General features: G+C 43.2%; 1 protein-coding gene across 2 annotated transcripts in view; it reads right to left on the bottom strand.

The window, feature by feature from the left end:
- Positions 1 to 1,661: 1,661 nt before the first annotated feature.
- The window catches only part of KLF7 (KLF transcription factor 7), a 93,877-nt gene continuing 77,381 nt past the window's right edge, over positions 1,662 to 18,157 (bottom strand). For both annotated transcript variants that reach the window (XM_057745038.1, XM_057745039.1), the window contains exons 3-4: positions 14,583 to 14,706; positions 1,662 to 7,780 (exon numbers count right to left, since the gene is read on the bottom strand). In XM_057745038.1, coding sequence (XP_057601021.1) covers positions 7,729 to 7,780; positions 14,583 to 14,706 — 176 coding nt within the window. In that variant the 3' untranslated portion in view covers positions 1,662 to 7,728. The remainder of the gene's footprint in view (positions 7,781 to 14,582; positions 14,707 to 18,157) is intronic.

Here is an 18,157-nt window from a genome sequence, read left to right as displayed (position 1 = left end):
AAGCGGGTAATGTATTTTTAGATATATTTTAAACAAAACTTATGTGTCTAAATACGGAAGCTTCAGTCATCTAGAATATCCACTTATGTAAACCATCTCCTTTCCTATGGCAAAAAGATTAGACTTACCACCTTCCCTCTTGTCGTCTCAGCACAGTGTAGGTTGTCCCGCACTTAAAAGCTTCAATCTGATATGCTCTGACATGTCAGTCTCATCCTCACAGAAAAATAAGCCTTGTTCTAAGTCATACGGCAAAACTATCTCATCCTCCCTCACGCAGAGAAATTTCTAAGCCGATGACTTTGGTTATGAGATGGTTAAATTACTCTGCTAGTTCATGGATATACTAAATGACCAGGGACCAGAAGGTAAGGCTGTGGACTCTGGGGCCAGTGTTTTTCCCACTGGAGCCTGTAGCTTCTCGTCAGTCGGCTTTGGATTGTCCTGTTGTCTAGCTCACCTGCCTACTCCAAAGACGTGGCCGCAGAAATTTACAACTTCCAAAACCATTTTCCTGGCTCCTGAAGCATCTACTGTTCTCTTTACCAAGTTTTTTTTAGGGTGAGGACACAATCACTTAGCTTCCCTTCCCAACCCACTGCAACACTCCTCACACCCGATCTCCTGTACAGATATGCCTGTGCCCAGGCAGCAAGTTCAGTCACTATAGCCGCAATCTTTAATGCGAAAATTGGTCGAAAAGCTTCTTGTCAGATTTGTCTGAGGAGGGATAGAAGCGATTCACCATTGTATCTGTTTCCATAAGTCCAGAGCGTGAAAAGAAAGCTTGAGCAGCACTATGTCCTGCGTAGATGACACATGTGTTCGCTGTGGCTCCCAGTTAATGATACCAATTTTCTTGGAGATTTGCCCTGCAAGGGGTGCTGGAATCGTTTAACACCAGTTAGGCTCTCTACCTTCTTACTCACTTAGATGTTCTTTCCTGGATGTCGTGAAGATTTTTCTCCCCAGGCCTTCCACGTCCCTCTTCTGGGTGTTTGAGCCTGCTTACATCTGCGTCTACCTTCTCGTAGCATGCGCAGCCACACGCGACTCAGCCATCTCTCCCCCGGTTGTCAGCAATCTACTCCTGTAGACCGACTCCCCCGCCCCCACCTCAGTTACTCCTCACCTTTGTCCTTCTTCCCTCCTCCACCAACTGTTTCAAGTCACACTTCCCAAAGCTGCTCTGTTTAGTGCTGTCCCAGAGCAAACTTTCCCTTCCCTCACCAAATAAACTGTTTTCAATAAGCTGCTCCTAACCCCCTAAACAGATAACATCCCACCATCTACCTCGTTCTAAAATATTGCTTTTCATAAACTCCAACCATTTTCTCTCTTCCTCCCCTCGAAGAAATCAACTGTCTTCGGTGTTCCTTCTTATTTGGTCTCTGAGCTACCTCACTGAAACCATAAAATACACTCCCCCCCCAACAGTCTCCCAAACGAAGAAAAATGACCTAATACAATCTTTCGCCTTCCCTTTCTCTCTCTCAGAAAGAAAACGCTCATGAGGTATATAAGGACCCATCTGTGTCTCTTTGAGGATTTTTTTTCTCCCTGGTGAAATAAGCTAAGGAGAAATACAGTAAGGCATTCCAAGGCCAAACACATTCTACTGTTTATTACACATATTACATTCTTAAATAAAAATGCGTCACATAACATTTTTTGCATAGATATCTTACAATATACCAATTTAAAAAAGAATTATGAAACAGACCAGTAACAAAAATAAATTTTTTCTTCATTAATAATTTTGTAACATTAACATACCACCATCATATAATACAAATAATAGTTTTAAATCTTAAGACTTTTGTACAGCAAAAAAACTTGACAAAGTAATATATTTATATATATATATAAAAAGCTTAAAAAAAATAAAATGTCAAAAAAAGGCATAACCGAGGGCTATAAGACTGGGTACTTCTGTGATATATTATAAATACCAGAGAAGGCCTGAGAGCATGTGACCGAGGGAGGTGGGGGAAGGGTGGGGGCTGGGAGTAGGTCTCTCCAAACACACTTGTTAGACACATCTGGCAAAAAGAAAATGTATAGTGCAAAAATAAAGTTCTTCAAGCAACTGTTAAGAGGATAATAGAGATTTGAAAGAAAAGTGGTGGTGGCCGGGAAGCTGTGTGGTGGGAGGAGGGAGGTGGTGAAAGAGAGAAGGAGTTTGGGTGGGGGGGGCGATTTATGGAAAGGAAAGGGGGAGGCTTCAAAAACATTAAACATTTATTTTTGCCTCTGTGTTAGCAAGGAGATCTTGGCCGTAACAGGTGTATTTTTCCTCCCTGGAATGAAGCAGAAGTGAAAGATAAAGAAATTCAACTAAGTCTGGGTTGAGATAGAAAATGCATGCTGAGAAAAACAAAAACAAAAAAGGTTGAGGAGCAGCCAATGAGCCCCAAAGCCTTTCAGGACCTAAATTTGCAGAAATCATCCTGCCTCGGGTCCAAAGGCCTAGGATTAAAATGTCCCCTCTTCCCACCCTCGGCCCCTCCCCTCTATGTGGAACTCCCAGTGTGTTTTCAATATACTGGCAATTATAAGCATCCATCCCCCCCAAAAGATATTAGGCACTGGTGGCTACTCCTCGTAAACGTCAGTAGCCTAACTGTTTTCCTTCTGCGAAGGTACATCAGGTCCACACGCACACGTGTCTGGCTGCGTGCGCGCATACCACCCTCATTATTCTGACATGGGGTCCATTTTATGGCAGTAGACAGAAGCTGGAGTCAAAGCAGTTTACGATTCCAAAGCTCACAGTTGAAAAAAATTGTATAAACAGTCCCCAACAAAGAACGTATCAACCTTCCCTCCTGACTGCTCAGAGGGAGCCCTGTTTGAAAAGAGTATCTCGTTTGGGATATTTGTGGAGTGACGGCCTGGGATTTCTCTCTCTGTTTTTGATACCTGTTTCCCGAGGACTTATAAGTAAATGCAAAACACCTGAAGAATACAGTACTATATTGGAAGGGTGCACGTAAGAAAGTTAATTGCAGCTTTATTTTTCCCCTTTCCGGGATCTATTAGGAATCAACAGAGGAGATTTAAGCGAGTGTTAAAAGCAAGAGAAAACCCTGAAGCCTCATGCTGTTAGTCATGGGATCTCACATTTACGAGCAGTTTTTGCTTCCTTTGACACCTTTGTGTTGTTTCATCTCAAGTATTCCCAAAGATCCTCACTGAGGAAAGTAGGCCATCAAAGAGGCATTGATGTATACTCAGGCCAGCCCCTCTAGTTTTCACACTGAGATATCACCATGTTTACCGAAATGTAATCCAGACCCGGAATGCAAATTCTCTCCTCCTGCCCCCACCACACATTTGGCAGTGGCCACTTCCGGAAGATGCCAGGGAAAGCTTCCGCAAGGAGATTTCAACCAGGTTCTGCTTAACGAATTTTCACTTTGGCAAAGATCTGGGTGCAAAATGGTGGCCAGAAATGCTGGCCCTTGTAAGATTTTTTAAAAAGAAACAGTGAACCTGATTTTTGTAGTTAAATACGTTGCATCTCTGACTTTCCCAACCTTCTTCCCTCTCCTAAAACCAACTGGTGCAAAAGAGAAGCCAAAAGCACTTTGTGCTGTATTTTACATTTTATGAAGTGACCTCCACAGAGGAAACCATTTTGAACCCATAAAACTAATCACTAAGTTTTGTTGTTCTTGCCATTTGAGTTCATTTCTTTTGACTTTGCCGTGGAACTCAGGAGTTGGGGCTACAGGCAGAATGTTCTGAATGCACTGGCTGAGCGGCCCTGAAAGTCCCATTTATTTCCCCTTTGATGCAAACAGACATGGCTAATCTGGAAGCTTATCCCAAACTGAAGTCCTTAAAAAAAATCTTCTCTGGCTTCTAGGTTCAAAGAAGATTTTTTAAAACATAGGAGTCAGTTCTGCTAATCATGCTTGAGGTTGGCTGTCTTTTTTACCCTGTTATCATCAGGCAATCAAAGATGTAAAAAGGGCACAAGAGGTGCAGGAGGGGAGGAGAGGGGATACTTGAAGTGCTTTGCAAGGGAGAGCACAGAGAGGAGAAGGAAATGGTCAGCATGAAGTTCATTTGGGGGGGTCTCCGATATTTTTATAAAATGCAGCTTTGTCATGGAATCCAAACATCTCTTTTTCTGGACATAATATCACCACCAGGCATTAAGCTGGGCCAATGAACCATCAGTGGGGCAGGAGGCCAGTAGCTAGGAGCAGCATTATAATTTCAGGTTTCCACATCTTTGACTTACAGCCATGTGGGAGGAGAAAGAAGCACAAATTGAAATAAAGAAAATCGTCAATGGCTTCGAAACACTCTTTTTCTATACATCGAACTCTGAACCCTGGATAAAGCGTGCTTGAGAGGACAACCACAAGAAACACCATGCCAGGTTTTTCCTTGCAAATTTGAGATCCCCTGGAATGTTGGGAGGTAATAATTTAAAGGAGAAAGCGGTTTGATGTGTTTCAAATGTCCATGAAAGCACTGTTCTAAATAACCTGTCCTCTTGGAAGCAAACTAGCTTCAGGTTATTTCTTGGAAAGCCTGTTCACTGCTGCAGGCTCTTTCCAACCATCTCTGCCATTTCAGAGATGATGGACACTTGATCACACATCCATTTCCAAAACGACTGGGGCTATTGCTTCCCCCACCCACACGGACAGGACTGGTTATCATTCAGAGGTGTCAATTGGGCTACAGAAGAACAGTTTCAAAGCCATACAGTTAGCACCCACCAAATTCTCAGGCCAATTCTCACAGTCAACAAATGCCTGAAGCAAGCAAGCCCCACCGTGGAGGTTCAGTGCACCCTGCTCGGAGAAAGGTCAGGAGCAGATTACAAAGACCCTCACTGTTACAAAAGAGAGAGGAATTGCCAAACATTTCAGACGCTGATAAAGACCAAAGGGCCTTTGTTCTGCCACATTCAAATGAGATCCGGGGAGCGAACAAGCAATGATTACTCTTTTCCATTTTTTTAAACTTTCTTTTTAATAGAGCCTTGCATTGGTCAGTTCAAAAATTAAATTAAGTATTATAAACCCTTAATAATAATAGCATTTCAAGAGGCAAGAGTAGCTCCAGCTGGGGAGAGAACGGCTGTAAATCGTGGCAGTCATGGTTAATGCCGTCACTGGTGTGTGCGTGCAGTCATGCTGGACGCTGCTCTAGAAAGGGAAATCAACGAACCAACAAAATCTGGGGTGTCTAAAGTTTCATCTAGTGCACTGACTGGAGGCGCTACAGTTTTAATACAGCTGAGGTTCAAGGTCCCTCACACATCCTTCATCGAGAAAGGATGCACCACACATTCAAATATAATCCCATGGTCCGCCCTGATGGACTGGCTACAAATGCACTCGAATGCAGTCGAGAACTATGAGATTGTCAGCAAGCAGTGCTCCAGAAATGGTTTCTAAGTCATGTCTAGTTTTAAATCTTTGGAATAAAACTGATTTTTTTTTTTAATACCCTCCGACTAACATATACATAATTGCCTCTGGCAAATGGGCAGATTTTGTGTGTATGTGTGTTTAGGGTGGTTTTTCTTTTTTTTGTTGTTTTTTGTTTTTGTTTTTGGTCTAAATTGAAAAAAGGAAAAAGAGAAAGAAAACTTGAAGGGCCAGACCGCAGAATGCCCCAAGTGTCCAAGTGGCAGCTACAGCATTTGTGATAAGGAGGCTCCTTTGCCCTCAGACGAGTAGTTTCAACATTTCAGTGAAATCAAAGTTTGCAGAAAGCTGAGAAATCAAATGCCAAGGATCTTGAAGGTTGCTGTCATAAATGTATCTGTTTCTTATATTATTATTTCCTTTCAAAGACTTCAGTTTTGCATCCCAAATAGGTATGGGGTGGCATTTTAACAGTCAATGAGTCAAACAGTCAAAGGAGGGCAGGAGGGGAGCCAGCTGGTATGAAGGAGCAGCAACCATGGGCGGACCAAATGCCATTTGTATTTTTTTAGACGTGTCTTGAAGGGATGGTCCCAGAATATACAAAATATACAATCTTCCCTAATAACCACCCCACTTGCTTGCATAGGCCATTTAATGGTCCTAAAGGCAGTCTTTGGAGTTGAGGCCAGTGCCAGCTAGCTAAGAATGCGGGTAGATGGAGATCGATATTGGATGTGTGTGTGGGATGGAAAGTGAGGCATGTAACCCCCTTGGAGTCAGCTTGCAGAGTAAGAGTGAGGCCTCTGTTGATCCCGGGTGCTCTAGGTCACAAGCCATGGTGGGCCTAGCCAAAAAAAAAATCAGAAATATGTCTCTCCTTTTAGACATACCATGAGAGAAATATCTCAACCCTTTCCTTAAGTGTCCACCCTTCATTCCCACAACGGCATTTTGAATTGGGTGTTTTAACAAGTGGGGTGATAGAGGACTCAGTGGGTACGAGAGAGGAAGAGAGGGTGATGGTTTCTGAAGCCACTAGACTTGGGAGGCATCCTCCGTTCTCCCCACTCCTGGAAAGAGTGATATTTTTGGCTTTTTGTCAGGTCATAACCCAGAGTTAGGTTAAATATGCAGCTGCCCTTTGAGACTAGCGACATCTATGCTGAAACTGGTTATAGGGTAGCAATGACACACAGCACAGGGTTGATCACTATAAGCTGAGGTCAGGATGCCTCAAGGGGGATGAGAAAAGTGTGATGTCCCATCTGATTGGCTGCTTCGAGAGCTGGACATCCAGGTGCCGAGAGAGAGTCCTGGAGAGGTTTAGTCCATGGAGAAAAGGTAAAACATTTAAGCTTCCAAATAAGCTTTTCAAGTTTTCATTAGCAAAAAAGAGAGAGATTAAAAAGAAAAAATCTAGCACTGGCAATAAGGTGAGGCTCAAGGGATATACTGTGATTTATCATCAAGGACTTTATTCTCTTGGCCACTTTGCAGTCATGCTAGAAGTTTCCAGAATCCCTAGTGCATATGGTGTGCAAGAGTCAAAAAGTAAGAAAAGAAAACTCCTCCCTGGAGAGTGAAGTCTAGAGAAATGCAGGCCAGAAAGGTGTAAGGTGTTATTCCAGAGTCTGCCGCCGCTAAGGCCGTTGGTATCGACTGGAAAGATCTCAATAGTACTAAGAAGAACCAAAACTGATCAACAGTTCTGTGAGGAAGTCAGACGCACGGAATAGTAGGACTTTTCACACACAAAGGACAAATAAACCAAGAGTTAATTTTGGCTACCAAACTGCAATTTGGTTTTCTAGGTCATTCTCCCCCAACTATTTAAAAAGAAACATTAGTGCTACACATATGCAACTTTTAGACGTTGTATTCTCCTATCAAGTTGCACTGAGAAGCAAGTTAAATAAGCCCCTCTTACTGCCGTCCACCTGCAGAGACGTCACATCCATTTTCTTTGATTTCCGTTGGCAACAGCGGGAAATAATTCCAATAGTGCTGAAGTAAGCAGCCAGACTGCCTTGCCGAGTTCACCTAGTTTCCTTCTTCTTCGTCTTCTGTCATCTGGCGAGGGCAAGGCATAAAGAATAGACGTATATATTTTAAATATAGCTGAGTGCATGACAGTGTGTGTGTGTGCACGCGTGTGTGTCTGTGTGTATGTCTGTGTGTGTGTGTCTGTGTGTGTGAGTACACAGAGGTTTAATAAGTGAGAACTTTCTTCTGCGGGGCGATGGGTCCCCGCCTGAAGTCCAGCCCCCTGCCTCACGGCATTTCCTTCAGACAACGGCCGACGCCATGGCAACTCTGGCCTTTAGGTTTTTTAGATATGTCTCTTCATATGGAGGGCAAGATGGTCAGACCTGGAAAAACACCTAGAAAATATAAAAACAACAAGGATATTAGAGAGATCTGGCTAAAGAACTCAACTTCCATCACGCCTTAGAAGATGATTAGCCCGACCTTAAAAAGGCAAGTGTGTGTGTGTGTGTTGAGAAACAAGACGTGTAGGGAAGGTGAGCTCAGGAGTCAGACTGCTTGGGTTCAAATCCCAGCTCTTCCAATAGCTGTGTGGCTCTAAGCACTTTAACCTCTCTGTGCCTTAATTCCTCCTCAAAGAAAACGGGGACAATTACAGCACTTACTTCATAGATTCCTTGTGAGGATTAAATGAGATGATCTATGTAAAGTGCTTAGAAAATTCCCTGGCACTTGGTAAGATCTCGATGAATATTAACTATTATTATTGTAATTGTCATTATTAAAGAAGAAACAAATGTAAAAGGGTTTTGGAAATGATATGCGTCATGCCTGTATACTATAAATAAAGAATGTACCATCAAATAAATAAAGCCTGTACCATCAAATGATGAAATCTAACATTTCAACACCCAGACTTCAGTCTTAAGCTTTACAATGGAAGCCCAGAAATGCTGCCTGTTATACCTGCAGGTCTGTACAGACACTCTACATTCAAATGGAGAAAAAGCTCACGTTTATTAAGGATGGTGTCACACCCCATTTGTGTGCATGTGGTAAGGACACCAAGGCTGGGGTCTCAGTCGTGGAGTGAGAACCCAGGCAGATCTAAGCCTGCTCTTTTGAACTGTTTCTTGGTACCCAAGGTCCACCACTGAGTGCCTTTGTCAGCCTCAGAGAGGATACAGTGGTTGTTTTCACTCCTTCTCCTTTCTTCCGACATCAACAACTTGATTTTGCCTGGGGCAGCAACTCGTCTGTGTTCTCAACTGTATGGGGCTGACCCTCCTACTAAGGCTGAACTTATGGCCACAGTGATCTGCTTAGTGAGAGTCCTGTGAGCCACTAAGGTCAATGAGGGCCAGCTCTGGGACATCTGCTGAAACTACTGGAAGACAGAAGCTTTTCCATTGGGGCTAAGATACTAAGATTGAAGCCTGGAGCTGCTGGTGTCCATGTGGCCATGTGGGAAAGAGCCTGCTTGAGAATGAAGTCAACAGAGAAAAATGGGGCCGGGGGCAGTATGGGAGAGAGAGTTTCTAGTCCTGATGACAACATCTGAGTACCTGAACCCAGCCAAGCCTAAAGACAAATCAAATTCGGTTCTTCTTAGTTATCTGAGTTAATAAATACCCTTGGAAGCTAACACCAGTCTGAGTCCGGGTTCTGTACTTGTAATTAATAGGGTGACCATTTCCATATCCCTGAAGCCTACATACAATCTCAGGTTCTGGCTGGAATCCCAGGGAAATCAGCACCTCAGACAGCACTCCTTCTTAGCCCTGGGTGTGTGTCCTCCCTAGGATCCTCATCCAGAAACTGGCCACCCTCCTCCCTGCAAGGATGTTCCCAGGGCCCCTGAGGCCTGAGACACACTCACAGTCCAAAACTCTTATTGGGATATTAGCAAGCTCAGGTGAGCAAGGTTTCCTGCTCAGTGCAGCATTTCCCTGTATTTGTTCATTCAGGGCCCTGTCCCCTGATCCCAACATTCTCCACGCACTGTGTTCACTTCATAAACAGGTACAAATATAGGATAAAACCTCAAGGAAATGACACAAAACAGAACAAATGTAAAATGAAAAAAAAAAAAGGGAAAGCAGAAAATGATCTAATCCAATAACATGTTGAATAATAGTAATTCTAATCATAAGCACTTATTTCAGGCTCTGATTTGGTATGAGCAAAATACTTGGATAATCCCTTAGAGTTCCATCTAAAGGGGACTGGATTTACTAAAAGACAGTGATAAACTTTCTTTAAAAGCAAGTACTTGATGTCATTGGTACAAGAAAAAGCAATACAGCCTGCAGGGAATTTAATATCTGACTTGCACGACTCTGTCCTGTCCTGAAGGAACACTCAGTACTACCCACTGCCTCTTCTCTTTCTTTCCCTCTCTCCCTCCCTTCCTCCTTTCTGCCTTATCTCCTTCCTTCATCTCAAAAGCACAGAGGAAGACCTAAGTTGGGAAGTTCTGCTGTAGGTATTTCCTTTTTAAAATTAACATCCTCACAAGAACTCTATAAAGAAGCTACCACTCATCTCCACTCCAGATGAGATATTCATCAAAAACAGGCAAAGCCAAAATCTGAACCCAAGTAGCCTGACTCCAGAGCCCAGGCTCTTAGCCATACCTGCTTTTTAGGCTAAAAAGAAGGTCAAGCTGAGCTGTCCATTTAAAGAGTTTGTAGTAGGCAGAATAAGGGGTGGCCCTCCCCCCATATCTACACCTCATGCCCAGGACTTGTGAATATGTCAGGTTCAAAGGCAAAGGGGAATTAAGGCTATGGATGGAATTAATATGCTCATCAACTGACCTTAAGACAGGGAGATTACTCTGAGTTACCTGGGTAGGCCCAATGTCATTGCAATGGTCTTTAAAAGCGGAAGAAGGAATTAAAAGAGAAAACCAGAGAGATGGCAGCATGAGAAGGACTCAGCAGCTCTGATGATGAAGAAAAGGGGTCAGGAGACTAGGCACGCGGGCAAAGCTGAAAGCTGGAAAAGACGAGGAAACGGATGCTCCCCTTGAGCCTCCAGACAGGAGTGGAGCCCAGCCCACGTCTTGATTGTACCCCCAGTGAGACCTGTGTTGGACTTCTAACCTACAGAGCTACAAGATAATAAATTTGTAAAGATAAGGAAGAGTGTTACTAAATTTGTGGCAACTGGTAATGGCAGCAACTAGAAAACGAATCCAGACGTTAATCTGCTCAGGCCTGAGCAGTAAGGACCTGAAAGAAAGCAACAGAGCAGGTACCAAGACCCCTGAATGTCCAAAAGAGGCCCATGGGGATTCGAGACAGTAAGAAGCAAAGTAGAAGTCTTGGCAGTACAGAACCTCTTTCCTTTCCTTTCCATGTCCTGAGAACTTACAGGACAACAGTATTCTTGATAGAGGACTTCATTTGAAATTACCACTCAGTAATGCATGTGTTCTATACTTTTATTCTGCATTTACCAACTGCCTAGCCTGTGCTTGGTATCTCGCAATATATGTACAAGCATCTATCTTTACCCTTCAAGTTCTTTCAGAAAAAAATAAAAGCGAAAAACAAACCAAATCTTTGACGTGGTGTGAAATGTCACTGCCCTCCTCCTGAATCAAACTAGCATCATTATTTGTTAAAATTCCAGGAAGTACATGATGTTTAGAATTAGACTAGGTCCCTCACCACTGAGGTTTTATTTAAATTCAATACACCAGCAAGATGCTTAGTCATGACTAATTTATATTTATTAATTTATGCTTACTGAGTTCCACATAGGAATAGTAAAGTAAAAAGTAATAGATAAACTCAGCAACTAGAAATGCAGAATTAAATAATTCTAAGGGTAACAGACCCCCAGAGGGTATTTATGACTACACAGCAGTCAGATGACCTTAAGTAAGAAGGTCCTTAATGATTGAAATTTGTTCATTACAGAGAACTAGTCACACCCCTACTGTTGTTTCTCTTGCTTATGAAAAAGGCCCACTAAAGCCACATGCGCATTAAGCCCACAGCAACCCTCTAGGGCACCAAAGGGCTAGATACGGGTTGGTATTTCTCACCACCTATTAGTGGGCTGACTTAGATAAAAGATCAAAATGCCCGGGAGCAGTCTCCCTGGATCGTGTCTGCATGTGACCACTTCTGGAAACAGCCCTGGTTACCACCATCAGCAGCTACCGCGTGCTCTAAGGGCTGAGAAACAAGACGCATGCCTCCAAGCAGCTGATCACTGAGGGGCCTGCGCTGTTCAGTCTGTCAGTAAGAAAATGGCAGAGTCACTTCATTGCTTTCTCCTCCAACCCAAACCTGAAGCCAGCTCACAAAACCCAATGTCTTCAGGGGCCAGGCAGATAAAGGAAATGGGTGCGATGGGTCAAGCGCAAGAAACACACAGCACTTTGAAACTCTCTCTGATTCCACTTCTAATAAGGCATGGATAGGAAGAAATATTGCTCTTCATTAAGAGGAGATAACAGGAGGGTGAAGATACACAGAAACTGATGCTCTGCCTTCCTACTGGGGAGACGGTGGCAGGGCAGGAGGGACTGTGAGAAATGATCGATCGCGGGCCATCGCTGAAAGGGAGCGATCACTATTCAGCTCCAGAAAATATGGCCACGTGGGAATGTGAGCCCACTGTTACCAGATCTTCCAGTTTTTTCAGACAAAGCCAGGGACAGAGATTTTTGTGGCATTTAGCAATTTTAAATGTTATCAAAACAAACAAAAACTCATGTATTTTTTTAATCCACCCGTTAGGCAAAATAAAAGTATGAGTTAGACCTGGTACCTGCTTTAAGGACAAGAAACCCCAAGCCTAGTTCAGCCCCTAAGTAGCGTGGTCTGATTGCTCAATTATACGAGGCAAGAGATAGGTTTCTTGGGCTCATACACACTGTGGCACCAACAGAATTCAGTGTCCTCCTAAGGGCTACAGATATCCTCTGTTTCTGAAGGTAAAAGTCTTCTAAGGAATGCCAAGTCCCTGGTCACTCCAGGCTTTCCTTCTACCGGCTTTGGGACCATTCCAACTCCCTGCACCACCTGCTCTATTCTTAGGCCAATTCCTGCAACTGAAGTACAAGGTACTGCCTGTCAGGAGACACTAATGAGACTCCACCCCCTGATTTCTGATACTGGTGAAACGCACTTACTCTTGGCCCATGCCACAGGACCCTGAGCTACTCACCAGCTCCCCCAAATACCACGTCACAGAATTTGTACCATCTGCTCCACAAATTTCTAGCTCCAGAAACCAGAGTATGAGGAAAATAAAGCAAAAGACTAACCAAATTACCCATCCCTGACATGTCCTTCACTGAAATGTCCAGTTGGTATGAAATACTGCTCCATATAAATCACCCAAATGGTCAGGTTTAATCCTAATATGTCAAGTGCTGGACAGCTGCATCTTACTTAATAACTCAGTGGACTTGAAGAGACCAATACTAACTCTGGCAATTTCCCCATATTATTTTTTGTCTGTTTCCAAGGATGATGGCTATCTGTAACACACCGTCTCCAAGTAATAACCTCACTGCCCTTCAGGTCAGGGCGACTCGTGTGTACCTACTACCACCACAAATTGATAGCTCACAAAGGATTCCTCTTCATCCCCACTGATACAATGCTCTTCCTCAAAGGACTGTGGTCAAAGAGTCACCATCTATATAACTTCTTTATTAGTAGCCAGGGTTAGAGAGGAATGAGCTTGAGATGGGAGTCAAGAGAAGGTGTCAAATAAGGAGAAACATTACTGAACTACATAATCTGTAGAAGAACAGCTGCTGATTCACATAAATTTAGGGGGACTTTGAGGTAATGGGATAGAAATGAAAAAAACAGGTTGTGTTTTTGGGTAGCAGACGAGAGCTCCAAGGGACTGAAAGACAATAGCTTCATGGAGTATACTTCCTCAGCCCTGGGGTGGGAGGTTATCTGTGGGCTCCAGGAGGCATGGGGGCTTTATTTAGTTCTTTGAGAATGAAGATAAGAGGAAAATAGCCTCTTCAGGAAAAAGGAAAAAAAAAGGAGGAAAAACTTGAATGCTCCTTTATAAGCATCTTAAAGGAGCACCAAGCCAACTGGCCACCCATGAGATTTGGCCACTCCTGCCCCATGCTCCAAACAAACAGGCACTACTCCAGAGGAAGGTCTGGTGAGGGAGGTGCCGGCACAGGGCCGGGGGAGGCAGGATGCGAAAGCGATCGCATTTCCTCCGACAGAGAGCCAGGCCTCTGCGGACATCCTGCACACCCCTCCTGCCATCCTGCGAGCTGCTGGCCGAGCCGGGGAACCCTGAGGCTTTCAGGGCTTTTATCGTATTAGAAGCATTTTTCTCATCATAACCGAGACCTTTAGTATTGCATTAAAAAGATGGTTAATTTTCTTAAGCTTCCTTTTAAACACAGAAATAGGATTAGAAGGATAACACGCTCAGATGCAAGCCCATTATTTGATTATGTCTAAACCTAATCCTGCCTTCACCTTGGCCTGCAGAGTCTCCATTTTGGGGTTTATTGGTTGATAATGCCAGGGCTGTCAGATACTATTACTTGTGTAGTATCTGTTGCTACGTGCTCTTTCTTCCACTATCAAATGCTGAAGGTTTGAAATTGAATTATAGGATAAGTTCTCAAAGCTCCACCATCTTTTAGAACTTTGTACCTATTTTCAAAGAAGGATGGTTCAGGCCCCCCAAAGAATGGGAACTCTCCTCAATAAATTCACTTTTAACAATGCTTCGAAGAAAGCCTCATAACTAACCTTTCCTCCATTAAGCAGGCTTTCTATTCTTTTATGTTAGTATTGATGTTAATAAAAAGATCAGAAGCTACAGGTGACCCTTCTCTATCCTATTCCTTTTCCTATGATACTAAAATGATCTGTCACATCATCTCCTTGAGGGCAGGCGCGCTGTCTTATTGATACCCAGTGACTATCGCGCTTCTGGTGTTCATTAAATACTTCCATAGCCGACCCAAGAATTCCCATCAGCTCTTGGTTACGTGCAAGGAGGCACCCTTAGCTGGTTGGTTTCCTCCGTGGAGAAGTAAAAGGTATTCCCAGGCCTGAGCCGCTGTGAGAGAGGCTTGTAACAAACCCAAGAGCACACAGCCAGCGCGCCCGGCCCCGCCCCCCTCCACCCGCCACTTCACCACCTCCCTTCCCCATTCCAGCAGCTTCGAAGTTTCTTTACCTGTCGCAGTGGTTGCATTTAAAGGGCTTTGCACCTGTGTGTTTCCTGTAGTGCCTTGTGAGCTCATCGCTTCGTGCAAAACGCCACTCACACCCTTCCCATGAGCACTTATAAGGCTTCTCACCTGCAAGAAGAGATGGAATGACCAGAATCAGCCACAGGAACAAAATGGCCACGCACCTGATCGGGGTCTGCTATTCTTCAGTCTTGGGAAAGGTCTGTAAAATCATTCTTGAAAGGCTAACACTTCCTCATACAGCACGTCACCTTTTTTGTTTTTTTGTCTCCTGGTGTTTTTGGTGTTGTTATTTATTTATTTATTTATTTTTAACCTTCAAACGTGGTTTCACACGATCTTCCAATCTGGGGCTGTCATTTCAGTTCCCAGAGGCAGAGCATTTCCTTCGACTGGTGAGGGATCAATTTTTATTTATTTTCTATTCCCTGGAGCACGCTGACCCCCCCCACTCCAAGCAGAAAGGAAATGTGCTATTTTAATCTGAACCACAAATGCTTCTAATTCTATTTTTCTCCAGAACCTACAGTCCTTTACCATTTCAGCCTTCTTAGTCTTCTTCCTTCTCTTCCCTCCTACCACACACTGTAGCTAGGCAGCTGACTGACAAGGCAAAGAGCTCAGGTCTCCCAGAACCCCGGTTCCTTCCAGTAAATGTGAGTGGATGGACAGTCACGAGAAAAGGCTACGATTTGAGAGTAAAACAAAAATCACTTAAGGATTCCTGGTATTTATGTAAAATACAGTTGCAAAAGTCCTATTTAAGAAGTTCATCACTTAATGACTCCAGAGCAATCATATTCGAGAGCAATACACATTACTACAAAATATTTTAAAAGTCAATTTGTAGAGCAAGGTTTCAGCCACGGTGAAGCTGCTTAAAAGCACGAAATTTGAGCTCTGTGCTCAAGTGACCTTTTCGCACAGTAAATACAGATGGAGGAATATGGAAGAGAAAGTACATGACTTTTTCTGAGACCTTTTTTTTTTAACCCATCAACGTCTGTCACCAAACATGACAAATATTTACCCTTCCAACTTTATGGTGGGCTGGTTCTAATAAGAAGAAAAATGATCTCTGAAATCATGAGAGTTACTGAGCCCTGTAAGTGAAAGGCTGGTTAGCACAGCAGTCAACAGCTCTGAAGCCAACCTTCCTGGGCTCAACTTTTGGTTCTGCCCGTAACTGTCTATCTTTGGGCAAGTTAATCAACATCTCTGTTTTCTTAGAGATAACAGCAGTATGTACCTTCAAGGGTTTGGAGAGGATAAATTAATATACATATATACTATATATTAATCAGAACAATGCCTGGCATAGGTAAGATTCATATAACTGGTAAATATTACCAACTGCCAAACCCGAAATTTCCAGATACACAAGTGCCAAAGTAGTACGGCTGCCCCATTATTTCTCCATTTTTAATAGCTCAACCTTCACCAGGCAGCACTTAAGGAGACATTGCCCAGATACTATACTTGACCCACTTTCTTCTTTCTACCTTTTTCCTTTCCTTTAAACTTAACTACAAAGCATTCACAATTCTTTATTTGTATCACCTAGAATTGAACCAAACATGATTGAAAATTTTATTTCATTAAATCGGTGCCCTAGTGAGTTGCTGCTCTGTAAGACCTGTGGGGAAGAGGAATGAGAAACACAGGCATTTATTTTCAATTGAACCAAGAGGACATGAAGGAGGGCCAGAAGCACAGGAGGAAACCCATTCAGTTTTGGAAACTAGGAAAAAAAAAAAAAAAAAAAGGAATTACTGAGCAGTGTTAAAAGTTCACCTTCTGGATCCTTAAAGCTGCAGTTTTAGAAAAGTGCACCTGCTACAGAGAAGGTGAAGAGTGGAGGGGTCAAGTCAGCTTGGGAGTTAGCACACCTGGGATCTTATTCATTCGTTACAGACACCAGGCCTCAGTGTCCTTATCTGTCAAATGGGGGTGAGATTTCTGTGCTTATTGTGAGGTTTGCATAAGTTGTGTATAAGGCATTTCTGGAGCCTGGTACAAGGTAAATGCTTAGTTAATCTGAACCCCCTTTCCTCCCCGTTCACCTATATTCCTCAGAGGCTGCTGAGGAGACAGGTTTAACTGGTTGTCAGCACAAACTTCCAGGGCTTAGGCTCCAGACAGCTGGGTCTAGAGTTACTCTGGGCAACGTAAATATTGGAAAACAGAGAGTCTTTTTAAGTTTTAAGTATTTTCTCAGTATGTTCATGGAGAATGGAACAGAAAAACTGTGTTCTTTAGATCTGCTCCAAATGAGTGGGATGCTGAAGGGGAAATAAGAGACCCAAGTTGGAGAGAGAAGTGCCCTCTCAGAAAGGCCTGTGGGCATCATTTACTTAATGCTATTGATCACCCACAGGGTTCTGTTACTTCAAGGAAGTCTGGCACAAACAACAGCAACAAGAAACGAAGAATGAGGCACCAAAGACTTCACAAATTCAAAATGCCCTCTACCCCCAAAGGCCTTCAAATGCAAGTAAAATTGGAGGGTACTGGAACCTTAGGTACCAAGCACACCCCACATGCAACAAGGCATCTGGAAATCCCATGACAGTCTACAGCAACAAGCTGAGACATCCAGTCCCCAAAATCAATCCCACAATCGAACAGACCCATCCATCATAGGCAATCACATTCTGAAGGACACGGGAAGGACAGAGAGAAAATGAAGGAGATTAAAGTAGATGTCTTTGCGTAGTTTTTCCAAAAATTTCAAAGTGTTTGCTTTTCCCCTTGTTGAATTTTTTTAAACTAGTTTTGTTCTGCTTTATTCTGACAAATAACATCAAGGATTTAGTTATTTTCCAGAAATTAATGTAGATGCTCTGTTAATTCCTGGCACAAACCAACCATGCTCTTCCCAGTAGTCCTTCCAGTGGCTGTGTCTCTTTTGCCGCTGCACAGACAGAAACTACAAACAGCTTGACTTGGCTCTGAATCGTGTCACACAACATTGTTTCCTGCTTGCAGCAGGTGCTATACAGAATAACACTGAGGACAAGCCCCTTTGTGCCCTGCTAGTTTACAAGTTACGCTATAGTGATTCGTCAAGCTGTTTTTCCAGTGTCTGATTAATTGACCTACCTGTTGCCATTTCTGCGAATACTCGCTAATAAGAAATTTAAAATAACCAAGAAAGAACTCAACCAAATGAAGGAGTAGTGCCTGAAACAGGGAGAGTTCAGAAATCAAAGGGACAGGGAAAATACAAAGAATTGGGAATACAATTTCCTATTTAAAGCTCACAAATAGTGTGGTTAGGCTGGCCTCATTTCTGGGTTCTATACGCACTTCCACAAACCAATATCTACTCTCAAGTCAGTGAAATTCTTCTGTCAGGACTTTGCATGGTCAAGATTATATCTCCCAGACACCAACACCCAACTGCTGGATCTTGGGGGTGGAACCACCTACACCCACAATGCATTAGTTTTTATCCTAATACTCTACCTGAGAATTTCTGCTCATTTTATGAAAGGCTTGGGTTTCCTTCTTTATAAAAGAATGGCTTTCTTTACAAAAGAAAAGAAAGTCTTTTAGA

This window comes from Hippopotamus amphibius, chromosome 8, assembly GCF_030028045.1.
Source record: "Hippopotamus amphibius kiboko isolate mHipAmp2 chromosome 8, mHipAmp2.hap2, whole genome shotgun sequence".
In the NCBI taxonomy this organism is placed as follows: Eukaryota; Metazoa; Chordata; class Mammalia; order Artiodactyla; family Hippopotamidae; genus Hippopotamus; species Hippopotamus amphibius.
Note: the sequence above shows the minus strand (reverse complement) of the source record. Positions and strands in the feature narration are given on the sequence as shown.